We start from the raw sequence: 20,617 nt of genomic DNA on the forward strand, positions 1-20,617 counted from the left end.
CACAATTTTCATGGCCCACTTGCGCACAGATTTCCATAACCCATTTCCGCAAAAGATTTAGGGTCACAGGGTTAGTACAGTTTTTTGGGAATGAAACCCCCTGACTTTTCCGGGCTTTCCCTGACTAAATTGCACAAATTTCCCTGACCATTTGGAATTACTTAGATGGCGTAAATATGTGAAAACCAATCAAAATTCACTCGAATCATTTTCGAACGAGTTGTTATTCTTATAATTTAAATAAGCCAATTAATTCGTTTCAATTTAACTGTAACTAAATAAAGTCACAAATACCCGGAGCGAGCTCCGCCAATTTCGGGCTCTGTTCAAATCTCAGACAACACATTTTCTGGTCACCCTCATTCGGACTTTAAATTTCCCTCCAATGCATTTTTTCCCTGACTTTTCCCTGACCTTTTAGGTACATTTCCAATTTCCCTGACTTTTCCGGGTTTTCCAGGTCGTGTACGAACCCTGGCTTAGCTTTGGCTTGGGTAGGGTCTGGTTAGGTTAGGCAATTCAGCAATAGAGGCTTGCTATATATTTATTAAACTTGTGATTTGACCATTGCAATATCACCATCTACATAGAAAAGTGTATTGATGGACGAAAGCATTAAAACAAGTGTTTTTTTTGTTAAATATTAAAACTAAAAGATGCATTTTATTTTTTAATTCCGTTTGTAAAAACTGCATTAAAAATAAATGCATCGTTAAATAGCATCGAACATTTTACGATCATGAACCTCACATATTGGTTATATTCGGGCCAATGGGATTCGGTCCAATGGGCCAGCGGCTTAAGTTTCACGATTTTAAAATGTAATCAACAAGAAAATAAAAATGTTTTACTTGCGAACTGTGTGCTGAAATGTGCTTTGCAAATTGTGCTTAAAGGGTCTATTGGTTATTAAGGTGTCAAAAATATAAAACTATTTTGAATGAATTAAATCGTAACATTTTAAATACGTATATGTATTACTTAGAGAGGTGAAAAGTTTACGAGAAATAAGCCTTAGGTTTAAGCCTAATCCAAGGCTTAATTTCGTTGCTAAGCCTAGTTTGAAACTTTGAATTGAAGCGCGCGAGGGGCTGGCTCTCGACCTCTTACGTCATTTTGACGAGGAATTGAAAATAAATAGTTTCCGCGCATTGCGATTATCACAATCGATTAGTGGATGAACCCCAGTTTAAAATTATTTCAAAAAATTCGAATCTCGGTGAAATGTGAACCGATTTTAAAGAAACTTGTCTTATTTTAAAGATAAAGAGACCCCCTGTCACCTACCCTTAAAATGTACTTGAAAAGTGTATTTAAAAACCGGCTCGCCCATTTAAAGTGTTAGAGTCACTAAAAATGGCTTTTTTTAAAACTAAAAGGTTTTATTCGCATCTGAAAGATCAAATCTTTCTGATTCAGAAATTCTATTTATTTAATGCATTATAATTTTCCAAATATTATTAAAACCCCGGCTTTCGGAACCTACTCGCAGAATATTTTTCAAACTATTTTGACAGTTAAATTTCGCGGTACTCCATATACCCCTGGTGACGTCACGATTCGAGCGCGCGTGAGCAGTGAGCACGTGGCACGCGCGACTCCGCGAGTCCTATTTTTTTATTGGTAGATGGCGCTTTCAAAGTGGTCGAATTTGACGCTCGCGCGATGTTTAAAAACTAGGCTTAGCTCTCGTAATGAAATCTGTCTGGCGCTGGTCAACCTCTTATGACGTCACCAGGGGTATATTTTTAACTTATTCCGTTTTAATGAAGTATGTGAAACATCAATTTTCTTTTTCATATTACAAAATGAATAAATTTCTATAAGACTTTTTACTTTGGATCTACTGTTATTATAACCCAATTGATGTTTTAAAACGAAAATTAGCCACTTTTCAAAAAACGTGGCACTAACACTTTAAAGCATAGCGCGGCTTCTGTGGATCGCCTACAAGTTGACTTTCCTTGCGAACTCCAGTTTTGGCTTGGTGAAGCTAGAGGCATTTGTGGGCGGGGTTTATACGTGCATGTATAAATCCCGCCCACTAGCCTTTGCCAAGCCAAACCCCGAGTTCAGGAGGAAAGTCCCTTTGTAGGGGATCCACAGGAGCCGCGCTGTGCTTTAAAGTGTTAGAGACAGTCAGCCAATAATTATTTCGAGGCCAATAAGAGACTACTTCGGGCCACACACGCTACTTATTTTATGAAATTCAATTCAGACTAATTTTTGAATCGGAATTGGAAAGTTGAACTGTGATTATGACGACGCAGAAACGCGTGTTATCATGTTATGTCAAAAAGGATAGCTAGTCTCATACTTACAAAGCACTGGCGTCTCTATCCCAAACTACATTCGAGAATTGAATAGTAATGGTCCATTTGAGCGCCGCAGAGATCTTAAGAACTCCGCGGAAAAATATGATCACATGATTGGCCGCCATTTATGGAGTGAGGGATTTTCTTTTAACATGGCTAACTGTATCACGCCCGTGAGAGGGTGGGCCGTGGTTCTGGTAACTGATTATCGTCCGCTTCATAATTCAAGAGAACTAGAGGGCACAATTATAAAATTCTTTAAATTTTTACTATACTTTCATCCACGTTGAAGTTTCCAATTTAGTTAAATAGTTATTGAAATTAAGCCAATTAAAGTTTCCAAAAAATTAACCTTTACGGATGTTCTGTGTCCACAAAACGGAATGAATAGCAGTCGACGACAATCAGTACTCCTAAATCCAAATAATGTTAGGCAAAAGTGTCTGGCAGCATTGCACCTCCGAAAATGGTGCTAGGTTTGAGCGACCGCCGTAGGGGCGAGTTGCTTCAATAGGGACCAGAACATGCAAAGTCAGGCTACCTTCCACTACTGCTAAAAAACATTACAGGAGGAGGGGCTTATATAGCTTTCATTATGTTAAAAAACATGCCATAATGGCGCTGGGGGCGGAGTTAAGTCCCTATTGGTGCCGATTCTTTGATTAAAGTGGTTAAATTGGAAATTTGCAGGATTTGGGAGCTGGTTGATGGGGGAGTGGCATTGGTCATTCGGACACGTCAAAAAGCAGCGAATGAAGACACGAGCTTAGAGTAGGTGGTCCGCTCCACGGAACGGCGGAGTGAAACGCCCCTCGAATCTCCCTCAAAAAAACAAAGTTATTCGAGGTAATTTCATCAAATTCGAGAGTTCTTCCTTAAGTATGGTTTTGCATTTTATTAATTGCGCCCATTTTAATCTTTTTCTAATTGCAGGTGGTCGTTCCTTCTGGGCGGGGTCAAGGAAGGCGCCCAAACTCATTCAAAGTGCAACAATCGAGAGACTGACGTCGAAATGCTAAAGTTCATTTTCAAATAGATTCTGATCATAAATCTCAATCGACGACAACGAAATTCAAAAGGTAGAACTTGATCATGGAAAAGTTCAGTTCGGGAAACAACTTGTTCAGGGTTAGCAATAAATTCCCAGATTCCCCAAATGATTCCTTCAAAATATTTTCCCTAATTATTCTTTAGCTCAAAAGCTAGTTGTCAATGTCAGTAGGGATATTTCTTCAGAATGTCATTGAGTTACAAACAAGTCAACTCTTGAAGTGAACAATTATCTTTTAAACACAAATTTATCGTGCAATTTTGCAATTCTCGTAAACCCAAGAACTGTTGTTTTCCACTGAAATCAAATTGCCTTCCCTGGCTAAAATATTTTTAATTTCGAGGCATTTTTGGCGGTCAATTACAAAACTCAATGTATATTCCAGGAATTTGAATGACCCATGGTCATCTCTAATACGCGCACCATGAAACAACGGAGTCTTCTGCCTCTCTAAACTGCGTCAAAGTCATTTTCCAGGTAATTTCACGACAAAGACAATTTCAGTTCGGACAAACTACGTCGAATCGAGTAATTGCGGATGTTAAAGGTTCCAAATCATTGATTCATCTGTCTTACAGCGGACGATCATTTCTTGAGTTGGGAAAACAAGAATTCGAGGCCAATGGCGACATTTTCAACGTGCAGGTGAAAGTCCCCACCCTGATGGGCCATTTCAATCCAAGTGAGTGCAGTTTAGAACGCCATCGCAGTCAATTGATCAATTTTAGATGAAATATTCTAGAGCTCTTCAATGTTTGGTTTTGAAGGCGTGTCTTTAATGTTTTTAGGCTCGAAATGCGAACGCGCTGAAATGAACTGAGCGTCAACCGACAACGAGCAACACGATGGAGCTCCCGAACACTATTACTTCCCTGTCCCTGACGTCACCAGCCATTAGCGTACATCCTCGTGTAAATACGGGAATGTGTTGGGAGGAACAATGTCCCGAATTACGCAGTCACCAATCAACCGTCCTTATAACTAAGGTCCACAATCGCCCTCTCCAAATGAAACAAGAACTTTCTTAGGAATTAAACCCTTGGAAACTGATGGAGTGGTTCAAAAGAAAACGGAATTCACCGAACTTACACGAAGCTTCGCGGGATGGTGACATAAAAAGAGTAAAGACATTATTAGCGAGACGGGAAGACCCCGACAAGCGGGAGGAGGAAAATGATGGCATGGCGTTACACGTCGCTGCCCAAAATGGACATGTAGAAATCGTCAAACTACTTCTTGAAAAGGGAGCTCGAATTGAGGCCATCGACAATGAAGGCAGAACACCCTTATACTTTGCATCCTGGGAAGGCAAATTGGACGTCGTCACCCACCTGATCCAAAACGGGGCGCAAGTCAATCAGGCCAATAATAATGGCATGACACCCTTGTACGCCGCTTCCTACTATGACCACTTGGACGTCGTCTCTCACTTGATCCAAAATGGGGCGCAAGTCAATCAGGCCGATAAAGATGGCACCACACCCTTGTACGCCGCTTCCTACTATGACCACTTGGACGTCGTCTCTCACTTGATCCAAAATGGGGCGCAAGTCAATCAGGCAGAGGAAGAACGCGCCACACCCTTGTACATGGCTTCCCAGAATGGTCATTTGAATGTCGTCACTCACTTGATCCAAAATGGGGCGCAAGTCAATCAGGCCAATAATAATGGCGCCACACCCTTGTACATCGCTTCCCAGAATGGTCACTTGAATGTCGCCACACACTTGATCCAAAATGGGGCGCAAGTCAATCAGACAATGAAAGATGGCACCACACCCTTGTACATCGCTTCCGAGAATGGTCATTTGGACGTCGTCGCTCACTTGATCCAAAATGGGGCGCAAGTGAATCAGGCAATGAAAGATGGCACCACACCCTTGATCGCCGCTTCCCAGAATGGTCATTTGAATGTCGCCACTCACTTGATCCGAAATGGGGCGCAAGTCAATCAGGCCCATAAAGTTGGCTTCACACCCTTGTACATGGCTTCCCAGAATGGTCATTTGAATGTCGTCACTCACCTGATCCAAAACGGGGCCCAAGTCAACCAGGCCAATAATGATGCCGTCACACCCTTGTACGTCGCTTCCGGGAATGGTCACTTGAAAGTCGCCACTCACTTGATCCAAAATGGGGCGCAAGTCAATCAGGCCGATAAAGATGGCACCACACCCTTGTACGCCGCTTCCTACGATGACCACTTGGACGTCGTCTCTCACTTGATCCAAAATGGGGCGCAAGTCAATCAGGCAGAGGAAGATGGCGCCACACCCTTGTACATGGCTTCCCAGAATGGTCATTTGAATGTCGTCACTCACTTGATCCAAAATGGGGCGCAAGTCAATCAGGCCAATAATAATGGCGCCACACCCTTGTACATCGCTTCCCAGAATGGTCACTTGAATGTCGCCACACACTTGATCCAAAATGGGGCGCAAGTCAATCAGGCAATGAAAGATGGCACCACACCCTTGATCGCCGCTTCCCATAATGGTCATTTGAATGTCGCCACTCACTTGATCCGAAATGGGGCGCAAGTCAATCAGGCCCATAAAGTTGGCTTCACACCCTTGTACATGGCTTCCCAGAATGGTCATTTGAATGTCGTCACTCACTTGATCCAAAATGGGGCGCAAGTCAATCAGGCCGAAAAAGATGGCTTCACACCCTTGTACGTCGCTTCCCACAATGGTCACTTGGACGTTATCAGATTGTTGCTGGAAAACGGCGCCGACATCCACTTGAATGACAATCATGGCCGCACCGCTTGGTCCTACGCGAAAGATTCCGTTAAAAAACAAATTGAAAAATTGTTTGATGATCACGAAAAAAGGGAGGCGAAAGAAAGAGAAATTTCGAATGAAGGAGCGAAGAGCGAGGCGGCGGAATCGAGATCCGTTCAGACTGAAGAGACTTCAGATCTCCCCGCGGATGAATCCGTCATGAACGAAGACAAGGAAAGATTGGAAGGTCAAGTCTCGTTGCTCAGGATTGAAAAAGAGAAGTTAGAGAGGGAGATTGAAGAACTGAAGCGAGAAAGATCGAAATTAAGCGGATCGAGTGAGACACCCGACATAAACAGCGCCGGCCCTTCGACAAGGTACATTGACGAGATTGAGGCCCGGGAAAGGGATCTGGCCCAATTGACGGAAACCCTGTCCAAGATGATAGAATCTCTGTTGGCAAAAGATAAGAAGGGGGAAACCACAAACATTTCTGCGCCAGGGGATCAAATTCAACAAATCAACTTAGTGAATGAAGGAATCATCAGCGGCGGGTCGTTAAACATAAACATCGCCCTGATACAAGAAAGCAACCAAAACGTGGGATCCCACGCTGGACAAACGACCGTTAATTTTCGTCAAGGTAAGTTAACTGAATACAGCGCGTATCTTGAAGGGGGAGTCTCATTTAAAATACACTTTTTAAATCCAATTTATAGAGGTGGGGGGTCTCTTTCTCTTTGAAATAAGACAAGCTTCGTTAAAATGGGTTATCATTTAAATGAGATACAAATTTTAGAGATAATTTGAAACTCGGGTTCACCCTTTTAATCTATTGTGATATTCGAAATGCGCGGCAACTAATTATTTTCCCAATGACGTCATAAATACGTAAGAGGATGTTCACGCGCTTAAATTAAAATTTTCAAACTAGGCTTAGCAAGAACATAATAGGAGCGGCTAAATATGCGCCTGTTTTTATCAACTGATAAATTTCCTTTTCCAAAATATCACTAAAATGGACATGTTTGAACCCCCGAATTATTGCTAAATATCTCGTTTATTGCCACCTCTCACATTTTTATACTATTTTAGTTTCATTCTACCCTAAAAGGAGGCCACACTTAAAATTACGCTTAAGATTGAACTTAGTCTTATTTCTCTTACATTTTTCACCTTCTACGTCACAGGGAACTAACATCAACATCCAGTCGCCTTAAATTTTGATGCTCCTGTTTTGAGGGGACGAATTTCTTCTTGTTTCATCCAAGTTAACGTAAGGTCGGTACAATTTTGAAATTCATGAAAAGTTTCATTGTAACAGAGACGTTTCATTGCTTTTTATTTTCAGGATCAACGTCATCTCGTCGTCACTCCGTAGAAGTCGGGAAGGATGAACGTGTACGCGAACACGGGGGATGATTTCGGATGAAAAGGCACGGGTGTTCGTCGCGTACGCGTCAGAAGTCCAGATGGATGAGGTCGAGATATCAATTACAAATGAAGGGAAATGAACCGTAAGAGTTTTAGCGAGTGAGAGACCACGGGAAAGAACTAAGTTTCCAATTTTGACCCCCTATCCTAAGAGAAGCAAAGTGACCGCACCAACTCAGGAAGCCTGACCTTGGGGAAAGGGACACCTCATTCAACCCACCAACCTTACCCCTCATCTTACCCAACCTCATAATTAACCTTAACCCAATATTTACCTTAATCCAAACCTCGCCCCTTCTACTGAGGAGACGGGCTCTGCTTGAGATTCAGGACATTGTGGTCAAGCACAACCTGTAATGGTTGTTAAAGGGAAAATGGACAGACGACCATTATTAAATCTCTTTAGATTTAAGTGGACAGTTCATTCTCCCTTTGAGTATCTTCTGGCAGTTCTTTCTCGTGGTTCCTTTCACTTTCCCTTCATCTGGAATTGATGTCCGTCAATTCGACCACTGTCCCGACAACTGGACACCACCTTCTTCCACCGACTAAACGGTGTCCGCAAAAGAGTCTTCCCTCTTCTACACTTTGACCACGAACGACCTTTGACCTCCCTCATCATTGAACTGCCTTCCAGTAAGTCACAAACTCCAGTTACTCATTTCCTCAGTTCGAGATTCTCCAATTTGACTTTGACGAATTGACGCCATTTGCAATTTATTAGTCTTTATTTATTTTGAACAATTTCGTGAATTAGTGACGAGATTCACGAACAATTTAAACCATTTACGGATTTTAAAATATTTAAATGAGTTTTCACCATTTTATTAATTGACGCCGCGAGTCTTGGTGAACTTTTTCGCGAACTTCCCGTGTAAGGTTTCGCGATAATTCCGGACCAAATAACTCAATCATTTCGAATCAAAGTTTTCGCAAAATATTTCAACCTTGTAAATAATTTATTAACTTTTTTATTCGCAAATGCCACTAAGACATTATTTTCCGTTCATTCTAAATAATGTCCAGCGAACTTAATGGGCATTTTCAAGAACGAAAGAATCAATTTATTTGCGAAATTTATTCAACTTTTTCTCATGAATTACGAGTTTTTTCTCTGAAAATTAAAATATGTATTTTTTGTAATGATTAAATTTGATTGAAAGATTTAGGAGAGCAAAAATCGAAACTTAAATTTTGTTTCAAATAAGAATTGATCAAACCGAACTAGGCCTAGTTTCTCAATGTTTAATATTTTCAATTATTTGAAACCTTTCAATGATTATTTTTAAAATTGAGCGCTATTATCCAGAGACCAGATTGAAAATTTTATCGGACCGGTCGGGCCGGGCTTTTCAAATTTTGCAAATTTAGGGGGTCGACCCGGGCCGGGCTTTCGTTTATTTTTCAAAATTCGGGCCGGGCCTGACTTTGTTCTCCTTTAATTCATAATTCAAATGAAAGATAATTTAAGCTTCTTAGAACAAATGTGACGTTGTGACGGACTATTATTAATAAAATAAAATTAATTAAATTAAATTAATTTAATAAATTAAGCAAATAGGAATGCAATTCATTGATGATATGTAAAAAAAATAGCAACGTGGCTGGTCAATTCTTGCAATCGGTCGGGCCGGGTCGCGCTTGGTCAATGCATGTAACGGGCCGGGTCGGAAAACCAACTATATACTCGGGTTGCGGACTTTTTCAAAATGCTAAATCCCGGGCCGGGCTCGCCCGTGCAAATCTCTGCTACTATCCCTTTAGTTCCCTGGAATTTTCCAAATTATTCCGGGACTTTTCTGAATTATCGTGGAATTAATTATTTCCAATGTTATTTTTAAAGTTTAATTTTTGGTGAAATTATAATTTAAATTCTGTCAATTTTAAACCCAAGGTCCCTGTGCCTAAACTAATCTTAACTTGGCAATTAATAAAACTTCCAATTAATAAAAAAAAGTGCCTTTGATAACAAAGCCTTGAAAATTAAAAGATAAGTGGTCAAAATTATTTGTCTTAAGTAGCGGATATTGTAATTTTCAGTTTTAAAGGCAACGTAAATTACTTGAAAGAATTAGGCCTACTTAATCGTATTTCTTTTTCAACCAAAATATTTCATTTAAAGGCCGACTTCCAGCATCGAAAAGGGTTCTAGCGAACTGAAAACCGAGAATCGAGTCTAACAATGGAGCGACCGTGCCGAAGGCTCGCTGGGTCAAAATATGGAAGGGTTCTGGCTAACTGACAGCCGTGCAATGTGGAGGTTCTAGCGAACTGAAGATGAACAATAGGAATCCTTTTCAATTTATTTCCTCTCGAATTTTTGCTTTCCCCTTTGAAGGAAATTCTCTATCGCGTATCTTCAGTTCGCTAGAACCAACCACATTGCACGGCTCTCAGTCAGCGAGAACCCTTCCATCTTTTACCCCAGCGGGGATTCGAAAATCGGTGCACGGTCGCTACTCCATTGTTAGTCTCGATGCTCGGTTTTCAGTTCGCTAGAACCCTTTTCGATGCTGGAAGTCGGCGAAGAACGCAGCACCGAATTCAGACGAAAATTTAGCCAGCCTTGAAAGGATAGGCAGACGTTCAAATTAGTCCCCAAAAATAGAGAGGGAAAATAAAATAAAATAAAAGGTTAAAAGGTTAGACTCTAAAATGAGAGCAAAAGGTAATAATAATCAAAATGGAATAAAATTAAAAGTTTATTAAAAACAGTTCGGTAAAATTAAAAGAAAAAAATAGTCTTGAATTTACTAAAAGTGAATTAAAATATAAAAAGAAAAGATATATTAAAAAAACTCTGACAATTTTTCGCTGAGGTGTGGAGGAGGCTAGAGCGGCAGAATTTGGACTTTGCCGCTATTAAAACAAATAAATAAATGAGCTAAATTAGTTGGTTAATTAATAAACAAACAAATAGAAAAATAAACCTTTTTGTTTTTAGGCCTCATGGAATCGTAATTTTCCGCAGCTTCTAAAGTTTGTCTTTTCCGTGGTTGAGGGGCAACTATGGCCACTTTTTTCATTAATTGGCCGAGTTCCGTTTTGCTAGCGCCTAATTCCTCTTTACGCAAGAGCTAATTAGTAATTAAATAACTTGATTAACATCTTCTAAACATTTTCTTTAATAATGTTATACCTTAGGACCAGAAGCAACCAATTTCATAGGTTCGTTCCCATTTCCGAGGTTATACTGCTGGAGCTCGCCATTATGTCCTTATTATTAAATAATTAAACAATAAAAACTAAGTAGCACAACCTCATAGAGCCTAAAACTCCTAGACACACCGGACTAAACCTCGGCCCTAGGTAAAAGTAACGAAGACTCTATTCAAGACTCGGCGCAATTTAAAACCAAGAAGTAGGGGGAAACTTTAACCATCTAGTATAAAACTTTCAATCACAAACTAATTGACACGCCCGAATCATTCAAAATAAACCAAAAACGTTACACAATCGATAAGAAAATCAGACTGTACAGCCCGTACAAAACTAACTTCCCGCCAACACAGTTGAACATAGAGTAACGCAAAAATTCGAGAGTACAATCGTATTTATAGCCTTCAGGGATTTTTTATGATGCATGGGTAAGAACTTGAAACAAATTTAGTTTTTTTCTTTGCCTAGAAACAACTGCCACCATGGAGAAATATTACGGGAGATCTAGCCTCAATGTAAGGTACTTTTGAGGAAACTTTCATTCTAAAACCAATACAAATACTCCATGGAAAATGCCAATGTAAAATAGAGCAAAAAATATCTCTAAAAAACCAGTTTTTACACCTTATCTCAGAAACGTAAAATCTGTTTTTTAAATTGCAATTTGTTACAAACCAAGCCACTCAAAAACTATATAATAAACAGTTTTTTTTAACAAGGAAGGATCGAATTAAATGGATTTATTGATGTACAGAAAAAAGTGACGCGTTTGTGTAATAAACAAGTTGGGAAAGCCAAAATATTACCTCTCCGAGTGGTGATGACTATCACTACCCCTTAAACAACCTAAATATATGCATCTATCGCTTTTTTTAATTCTTTGCAAGTGCAGGAATTCAATTTTAAAATAGTCAATTGTTCAAGCCTTATCTCTCAATTGCTGTGGAAACTCTACTCTCTCGCTATACCTCAACCGTATTCTTAGTCTACCAGTATGATTAGTAACATTTGTCCATATCAAAGCTGAATCATACCTCGCCACACAAAAAGCAAATGTCCCCAAAACATGGAAGCCACAACCCAATCACACATAAGCTAGGCTCGTACTTGTTCATCGCTTTCGATGATTTCACTAATATTAGCATTAACATTTTGTACATTATTGGGTTCCTTATTAATAGATATGCCTACGCCTACAGTACTTTCAATAGAACATTTATTTAATGCATTATCTTTCGTACGATCATGGCCAACTGGCCTCGTGGTTGGACCAACATTTTGCGTGCTAGAACCTGTTCCAGAAACAGCCTTTTTTTCCGCGGCTAACGCTCTTCTCCTTTCATTTTCGCGTTTCCTAAATTCGGGATCTGACCTTTTTGCCCTCATTCTTTCCCTTGCCTTTCGTTTTCTGATTTCCTCTTTACTTAAATTATTATCTTCCTCCATTTTATTATTCAGTTAAATACTCACAAAGGATGGCAAAATCAATCTCCTTCAGTAATACGTAAGGCTTAATTATATTATTTGCCGAACAAAATTAATCGAGCAAATCTAACACTTAACTTCTTCCTTCGAAATTCTATCAAAGAATGAATCAACTGTTTAAAAAAAGGTTTTTTTCGCGAATAGGGCGCTATCATACCAACAGCAATTCCGTCATATTTAAAAAATATACATTGCCAACACTTTTTTCAAATAAAGAATGATAAAAGTGCGTAAAAAAGGTCTTTCACAAATAGGCCTAGGGGGCGTATAAACTAAACAGCAACAACGCTCTACAGCTACACTAATCTTACACAAACAAGGAGTACTATAAACCCACTACTGGAAGCGGTATTTTTATTCAAACGTAAAACAATTTCGCTTAAGCTTAACATCTCTAGACATCGGTAAAAATGTCTCTATCACTCCTAGGTAACTGTATGCACAGGATTTTACGACATTATAACTCAAATTCATCTGATTATGTTTTAACAAGGTTAAATCTAACTGGGAGTAAGATGAAAGGAGTAGAAGCTTATCTGTCTTAGGAAATATGAAATTTTATCTTAACAGTTCGTTAAATCATAAGTTTATAACGAAAAAACGCGGAACGGGAAAACGAGCAAACAACAGCGATTTTTGGGGGTAGAAGGTTAAGAGCGCCATCTGTCGTCCGTGCCAAAGTTGAACTTCCACTCGAAACGCAATGAGAAAGTGGATAAAATAATGCCATCAGCTATTTAACTGCGTCGATATAGTTAACGACTTGACCCATGACATGCCCATAACACTGGCTTCTATGAATCCTATATATTCTTGGATGCTAGGAAACTTGGTAGACGTAACAGTCTGTACCAAGTACCCAAGCATCCTTCAATAAACGCCTGGCAACATTGTGGTACGCATGGTACAACTAAAAAATAGGATGTGTATCTATCTTTCCAGTCACTCCAAGTCGTTAAGCCCTCATTACAGAGGATTTGAAACACTATCGTAATTCCAAGTGTCTCGAATTTCTACGTTCCTGTCCATTATGAACAGTGCTGAGAGAATGATACATCAGAAAGAACCATTCAAATCGAATTGCCGAAAATATTATCCATATTTTCATTTCATATAACAAAGAAAATAAATTATTATGGATACAGGAGGCAATGTAGGAAATATAACGCAATGCACGGGCCTTGATAGATAGAGGAGGCAATGTAGGAAACATAACGCAATGCACGGGCCTTGATAGATATAGGAGGCAATGATTTAACGACTTCGGTACTTGGGTTTATCTTTAATATTTAAATAAATATAATTATTTTTAATTATTTTAATCGCCAGTAAATAACTTTAAAAATAGTTAAATCGTTTAAAATAAAGTTGTTCATAATATCTTTCGAAACTTTGCTAATATTGACGTTTAAAGTGAAGGGTACCCTTCTTGCCCGCTTTTTTCAAATTTTGGGGTATATATACGTTTCGATTCCATTATAATAATAGATAAAAACGCATTCGCGTGAACCTTTGGTGGAAGCCCTGCCATTGGGAGGCTAGACGTTTCTCGTAACCCTAGCCGATCGCCGCGTATATCTTAAAACCAAATAATAGATAAAAACGCATTTGCGTGAACCGATGGTGGAAGCCCTGCCATTGGGAGGCTAGACGTTTCTCGTAACCCTAGCTGATCGCCGCGTATATCTTAAAACCAAATAATAGATAAAAACGCATTCGCGTGAACCGATGGTGGAAGCCCTGCCATTGGGAGGCTAGACGTTTCTCGTAACCCTAGCCGCTCGCCGCGTATATCTTGAGACCAAACGATGACGGTGGAAAAGAAGCCAGAATGTACTGAACGGCGTCCATGTGGAATGGACAAAAGACCTGAAGATGGTGGTGCATTGAAGCTGGTGTCAATGTGGAATTGACGAAGAACAGAAGATGGTGGTGCATAGAAGCTGGTGTCAATGTGGAATTGACGAAGAACAGAAAATGGTGGTGCTAGGAAGCCAGCAAGTACAGACTAGTGTCCATGTGGGATGGACAAAGAACAGATGATGGTGGTGCATTGAAGCTGGAGTCAAGGTGAAATTGACGAAGAACAGAAGTTGGTGGTGCTTGGAAGCAAGCACGTACAGACTAGTGTCCATGTGGGATGGACAAAGACTGGCAGATTGTGGTCCTTAGAAGCCAGTTAGTAAAGACTGGTGATGGTAGATGAATGACCAAATTTCCGTGAACCGCGAACGCGTTCCGGAAATCGGGTATTTGTTTGCTCCGATTTGGAAACTGCGAACGCGGTCACGTGGGGTCTGACAGACAGACAGACAGACACACAGACAGACAGACAGACACGGCCGGTGTAATACCTCTCACGTGACATACGTCACTCGGAGAGGTAAAAAATAGCAACGTGGCTGGTCAATTCTTGCAATCGGTCGGGCCGGGTCGCGCTTGGTCAATGCATGTAACGGGCCGGGTCGGAAAACCAACTGTATACTCGGGTTGCGAACTATTTCAAAATGCTAAATCCCGGGCCGGGCAGATCTCTGCTACTATCCCTTTAGTTCCCTGGGATTTTCCAAAATATTCCAGGACTTTTTGAATTATCGTGGAATTAATTATTTCCAATGTTATTTTTAAAGTTTAATTTTTGGTGAAATTATAATTTAAATTCTGTCAATTTTAAACCCAAGGTCCCTGTGCCTAAACTAATCTTAACTTGGCAATTAATAAAACTTCCAATTAATAAAAAAAAGTGTCTTTGATAACAAAGCCTTGAAAATTAAAAGATAAGTGGTCAAAATCATTTGGGTGAAGTAACAGATATTATAATTTTCAGTTTTAAAGGCAACATAAATCACTTGAAAGAATTAGGCCTACTTAATCGTATTTCTTTTTCCTCCAAAATATATTATTTAAAGGCCGACTTCCAGCATCGAAAAGGGTTCTAGCGAACTGAAAACCGAGAATCGAGTCTAACAATGGAGCGACCGTGCCGAAGGCTCGCTGGGTCAAAATATGGAAGGGTTCTGGCTAACTGACAGTCGTGCAATGTAGTTCTAGCGAACTGAAGATGAACAATAGAAATCCTTTTCAATTTATTTCCTCTCGAATTTTTGCTGTACCCCTTCAAGGAAATTCTCTATCGCGTATCTTCAGTTCGCTAGAACCAACCACATTGCACGGCTCTCAGTTAGCAAGAACCCCCTTCCATCTTTTACCCCAGCGGGGATTCGAAAATCGGCAGGGTCCCTACTCCATTGTTAGTCTCTATGCTCGGTTTTCAGTTCGCTAGAACCCTTTCCGCTGCTGGAAGTCGGCCTTTAACGAAACTATTTTTCAACCTAATCAGAAGAAGAACCATGACTTTTCCTATGTAATTTTGAAACATTTTTTCTATGAAATGTGGTTCTCAGACGAAAATGGGCTCTTCCCGGATAGTGGTGAATCATGGGGCTTAGGTTAAGATAAGAGTGCCATTCGAAAAAAAACATTTACTTTATAAATGTTATTTTTCAGTTTTTCATAAAATTGTTCAGTGGTTTCAAGCTATTTTGAGGGAGCTGAACAGAACACGGATATGGACAAGTGCCCTCTACACTGCACTTGTTCCATTTTCCTTTTTTAAGGGTCACGCCCCTCACTCTGACAGCGAAACCAAGGATGATGATGGGGGTGGGAAGGGATGCGAAATCTGAGAGAAATCGGCCTGCGCGCTAACTGTGGAACGGCTCAGGTTGAATGTGACACCAGAAATAGGGGGGGGGAATAATCGGACTCAATTGTAATTGGTTCCTCCGTAGCCCTTCTTGACCAATTACAATTGAGTCCGACTATTCTTCCCCCTTTTCTTGGCGTCCCACCCAACCTCGGCCGTTCCACAGTTAGCGCGCTGCCCGATTTCTCTCAGATTTCGCATCACCCTTGGCGAAACTAGCGTTCACCTTCCTGGGGTAAGCAATCGAGGGTTTTGGGCTTTGCATTGATGTAGAAGTAACGCTGATTTTAATTAAGTTAAGTGGTCCAGGAATGGACGGGCGACCATCTCGTACTTTGATTTCACCATCAAAATTAATCTTATCCCGCCTTGTGGCAAAGTAGTGTTCCCCAAATTGAAATAAACCAAGGCTTACCCCCTTTGTATCATCCTCCATAGATCATCGCCTGTTTTCCTTTTCCATTCACGCAAATGCCAATCCACCTTATTCCCTTTCGCCGGAAGTTAGGCTTAGCTCGGGATTCATGGAGGGGAGTAGTGGGAAGAAATTGGTCTGTCGTCTGCTACAAAGGGAAAAAACGCGAGAATCGTCGATTTCGGGCAAAACTATTTTTTTGGGTACACTTTTTGTTGTCTAAAAGTTAATATTAAACCTGAAAAATATTTCCGGATGATAAAAAGAATGTGGAGGAAAAATATAGCGTTGCATAACTATTTTGAAAATCAGTAAATATATTTTTTTTAATGAATAAATGTAACAAGTGTCACTGGCAACTTATGGAAAGAATATAAGCGCTGAAAAAAAGGTATTATCTTCTTAAAAAATAAACCTTTAGAACTAAAACTAACCAAAAATCAAATTTTCATCATTGCTGTCATTTTATTTTATTCCCTGGTCAGTTGTTTCACAGAACTTGCGTTTGCACATAAGGTTCCACTTCCCTTCTTTGCTCTTAAACGGTATTAACCATTGCATTTACGCATTTGATTCTGGTAATTACACAATCATTGTATCCTTTTAGCATTCATGGTTCATAATTGCGTGGTTTCTGGTTGCAAAAGCAGCAGTGCCAAAAATCCTAACAAGATATCTTTTCACAAATTTCCCAAAAATGAGGAAAAAAAAATTGAATGGGCAAAGGAGGCTCGTATTGATATTAATAACATCAAGACAGACTCTGTCATATGTTCTCTACACTTTGAGGAGCAGCATTTTAAAGAAAGAAGAGGCGCAAAACAATATTTGAAAAACATTGCTCGCCCATCCAAGTTTCCTTGGTCTTTCACACCAGAAACTGAAGAAGTATCGAAAGATGTAGAAGCAGATTTTGTGGTTCCCATTATGGATTTGAATAAAGAATCTGCTGCGAATACTATACCAAAAAGCTTAATAACATTAGTGATAGAGGGCTTGACCATTGAAGAACAAAGTGATAGAACTATTAGTGAAGACAGAACCAAAAGAGTAGTTTTGGAACAAAATTTAACGCTGCAAGCACAACGCCATTTGACTCAGGATCATAGCTATATTAAAGAGTGAGTTCAACGATTATACCAGTGTTAAGTTGTTAAAGCAAAGCGCGGGTCCAGCGGATCCCCTACAAGTTGGCTTTCCTTACGAACTCCAGTTTTGGCTTGGCAAAGGCAGAAGCCATTTGTGGGCGGGATTTATAAGTGCACTTATAAGTCAACTTATAAGGGATCCGCTGGACCCGCGCTTGGCTTTAAGGCATTTGGGTAAAAACCTGAACGTTTGTGTCTTTTATAGGCAAGAGAATGAATCAATTTCTACTAGCAGCCAAACTCAAGGGAAACAAATGACAGTTACGTTTGATAGCCCCATATCTTCAAATACAAGTCAATTTGAAAGTTCACAGGCAAATAGTGGGGCAACCTTGTCAGGAAGTACTGAAAGCTCAGCTACACCATTATCATTGGTCTCAATATGCAGCCCAAACAAAGAGGAACTGAAAGCAAAAAATATAAACCTACTCAAAGAAATACGACGAGAAAAGTTCTCAATTCTTAAGTTCCTCAATGACGCTGATATTAAATACTATACAGGGTTCCCATCTTATACACATCTATGGAGTTTTTACCAATTTTTATTGCCTGAAGCTTCTGGACTGAAATATGTTGGAAAACATCCAAATAATCCTGAAATTGGCGAATTATCTGAAAATTTTTATGAATCAGCCTTAAGCAAATCTGGACAGCCTAGAAAATTAAATCCCCTTGAAGAATTCTTCATTCTTCTTGTTCGCTTAAGGAAGAATTTGCCGGAGAAAGTCTTGGCAGACTTATATAACGTTTCTCAAGGATATATATCAAAAATCCTGAATACGTGGATTTTGTTTCTACCACAGAAACTAAATTATTTGCCCATTTGGCCTTCAGGGGAAGAAGTTAACTTAAAGACGCCTCAAATTATAAAGGAACATTTCCCTAACTTGCGAGTTATTTTGGATTGCAGCGAATTTTATATTGAAAAGCCATCTGCTCCCTACGCTCAACGCGAAAGTTTCAGTTCATATAAACATAGTAACACCGCAAAAGCCTTGTTTGGCATTTCGCCCGGGCCAAATGGCCACCTAACATATTTTTCCAGTGTCTACGCGGGTAGAACATCAGACAAAAAATTGGTGAAGCATTGTGGGGTAATCGACCATCTTAATGAAGGCGATCTTGTGATGGCTGATAGGGGCTTCGACATAAAAAAGATTTAGAACCTCGGAAAATCAATCTCGTAATCCCAGATTATTTAGGACATCGAGACCAGTTCGCAGAGAACGAAGTAAATAAAAGTAGAGACGTTGCTGGAAAGAGAATTCACATTGAAAGAGCCATTCGAAAAGTGAAGGAGTTTAAAATTTTGCAAAATGTTATTCCAATCACGTTGTCACCTGTTTTGGATAAAATATTTACAATTTGTTGTCATTTGTCAAATTTTTGTGGTCACTTAATCCGAGAATAAAAATAAAATCACATATCGAAATTGAAAAGTTTTTCTTTTATATTTATTAAGTTATCGAAACTGTTTTACTAGGCAATTTATTGTTCCCGGATGCTAATTCTTGAGCAAAATATGGCAACAGAAAGTCATAATATGTAGTGCAAAGTTTTGGGTACATAATCGAATTAATAAAGCTATCATTTCTTTTTACAATTGCATACTCTAAATCGGACGGTGGGACATATACAACAAAAAAACACTCGTCAACATTGGATACTAGCAGTTGTCCTTGAGTTTGATAAAAATAATCGTGATTTTCTTTCAACTCGTACTTGTTACTTGACTCATTAAAAGTCAAGTAAAAATCCTTTTCTTGCGCTCTTTGAGCAACCGTTGTCTTTTTCTGGTACAATGAAAAGGGACATTTAATTTCAACAAGGTGGATTTTGTCGTCTGTTAGTATGACTCTGTCTGGGCTAGCCCCAAGAAAGGGAAATTTTGGATTTACTAACAAACCAACTGCAGCATGATCATCTACTTTTATTCTAGAAACAAACAGAGCAAATGCTGCATCTTCATGGTTGATACCATGGCGGACTGAGGGAGTAGTGAAAAACTTCCTTTTTTGCACAAATGTATTTACACGATCAGTTTCTTTTTTCAGTTTACAAAATGTTCCAAAATTTGAAGATGTTAGCCTGATTGCTCTTTGTTTAAACCAGAAGGAGTTTTTGCTCTGAAGTCTTGTTTTTTGCTCTATTATTTTTGATTCTGCTAAATTAACGCTAATTATTTTCAAAACATTAATTTCTTCAGGAGTTAAATTTAAATATTCCGAAGGCAAGCAATAATCCAATGTATTTTCAATACCGTTCCAGAGTTCCAAGTATAATTTGCTACTAAACTGGCAAGTGGTTCTCGGTAAAACTGGTATGCAACCATTGCTCTCTATTGTATCGATAACTGGCAAGTTATCGATTTTTTTAAATAAATAGACTAGCTGCTCAATTTGTTCTTTGGACACTGGTTTTGCCCAATCAGGCATTGGATCAAAGTTTTTAACTATGCAACCAAGCTCCGCTTTTTCTGGCTTTTTGAAGTCGTGCTTAACAAATTTTATGTCGCTAAACAGTAACGGTTCATCCGATTGGGGTCGCTTGACATGCCACATTTGCAGCCTGGATGTGCAAGAGCCTTTCAATATGGTCTCAGCTCCTAAACGTGCCAGGTCGATGAGTTCATAAATAGTGGCAGATGTGTGTTTACACTGACCACTTATCCCGGCAGGACAAGAGCAAGTTGCCCATTTTATTTTACAAGTTTCAGTTGCGAAGCATAAATGTAGCATGTAGTTATTTTTTCTCATCGCTGGCTCGCACACCGCTCTAACAAAAGACAAACTGCCATTTTCATTTGTTTCCAACCTAACAATGGCACCCTCGCGAAAAAGCGCCCACCCTTGATTTAGGTGTGATTTAGACGAAATAAAGTTATTGATACATTCCTCTTTTATAGTTTTGAGAATAACTTTATCGCACCAGCCCTCTTTTGGTGAAACCCTTCCCTGCAGACGGATTAGTCCTTGTTCGGATATGGAAGGATTTATTCTCAAAATTTCTACGCAAGCTTTGCACATAAATTCATCCATTTGTTGAGCATTATCATCATCCAATCCAATGCAATTAGGATGGTACCATTCGAAACATGTGTCGCACTGGATCATCATTTTTGACTCGTCATTTGCTTGTCTGCAAACACAGTATAAACGTGTATCGGAATCTTTGGGGA

The 20,617-nt window shown here is 39.5% G+C and overlaps 1 protein-coding gene and 2 long non-coding RNA genes across 3 annotated transcripts; 2 read left to right on the forward strand and 1 right to left on the reverse strand.

The window, feature by feature from the left end:
* Positions 1 to 10,214: 10,214 nt before the first annotated feature.
* Positions 10,215 to 10,596, reverse strand: LOC149629984 (uncharacterized). Its single transcript, XR_016374437.1, has 2 exons — positions 10,457 to 10,596; positions 10,215 to 10,385 (listed from the first exon to the last, which is right to left on the reverse strand). It is a non-coding gene; the product is annotated as an uncharacterized LOC149629984 (long non-coding RNA).
* A 5,883-nt stretch (positions 10,597 to 16,479) lies between these two features.
* On the forward strand, positions 16,480 to 17,249 carry LOC149629985 (uncharacterized). The gene is made up of 3 exons (XR_016374438.1): positions 16,480 to 16,682; positions 16,777 to 16,836; positions 16,899 to 17,249. It is a non-coding gene; the product is annotated as an uncharacterized LOC149629985 (long non-coding RNA).
* A 30-nt stretch (positions 17,250 to 17,279) lies between these two features.
* Positions 17,280 to 18,602, forward strand: LOC149629986 (uncharacterized). Its single transcript, XM_089852044.1, has 2 exons — positions 17,280 to 17,412; positions 17,645 to 18,602. The coding sequence occupies exon 2, from the start codon at positions 17,694 to 17,696 to the stop codon at positions 18,600 to 18,602; it is 909 nt and encodes a 302-aa protein (XP_089708170.1). The 5' UTR covers positions 17,280 to 17,412; positions 17,645 to 17,693.
* The last annotated feature ends 2,015 nt before the right edge of the window (positions 18,603 to 20,617 follow it).

Source organism: Phalangium opilio, unplaced genomic scaffold (genome assembly GCF_054372755.1).
Source record: "Phalangium opilio isolate 3A_F unplaced genomic scaffold, DU_Popi_V2 ptg000105l_1, whole genome shotgun sequence".
NCBI lineage: Eukaryota > Metazoa > Arthropoda > Arachnida > Opiliones > Phalangiidae > Phalangium > Phalangium opilio.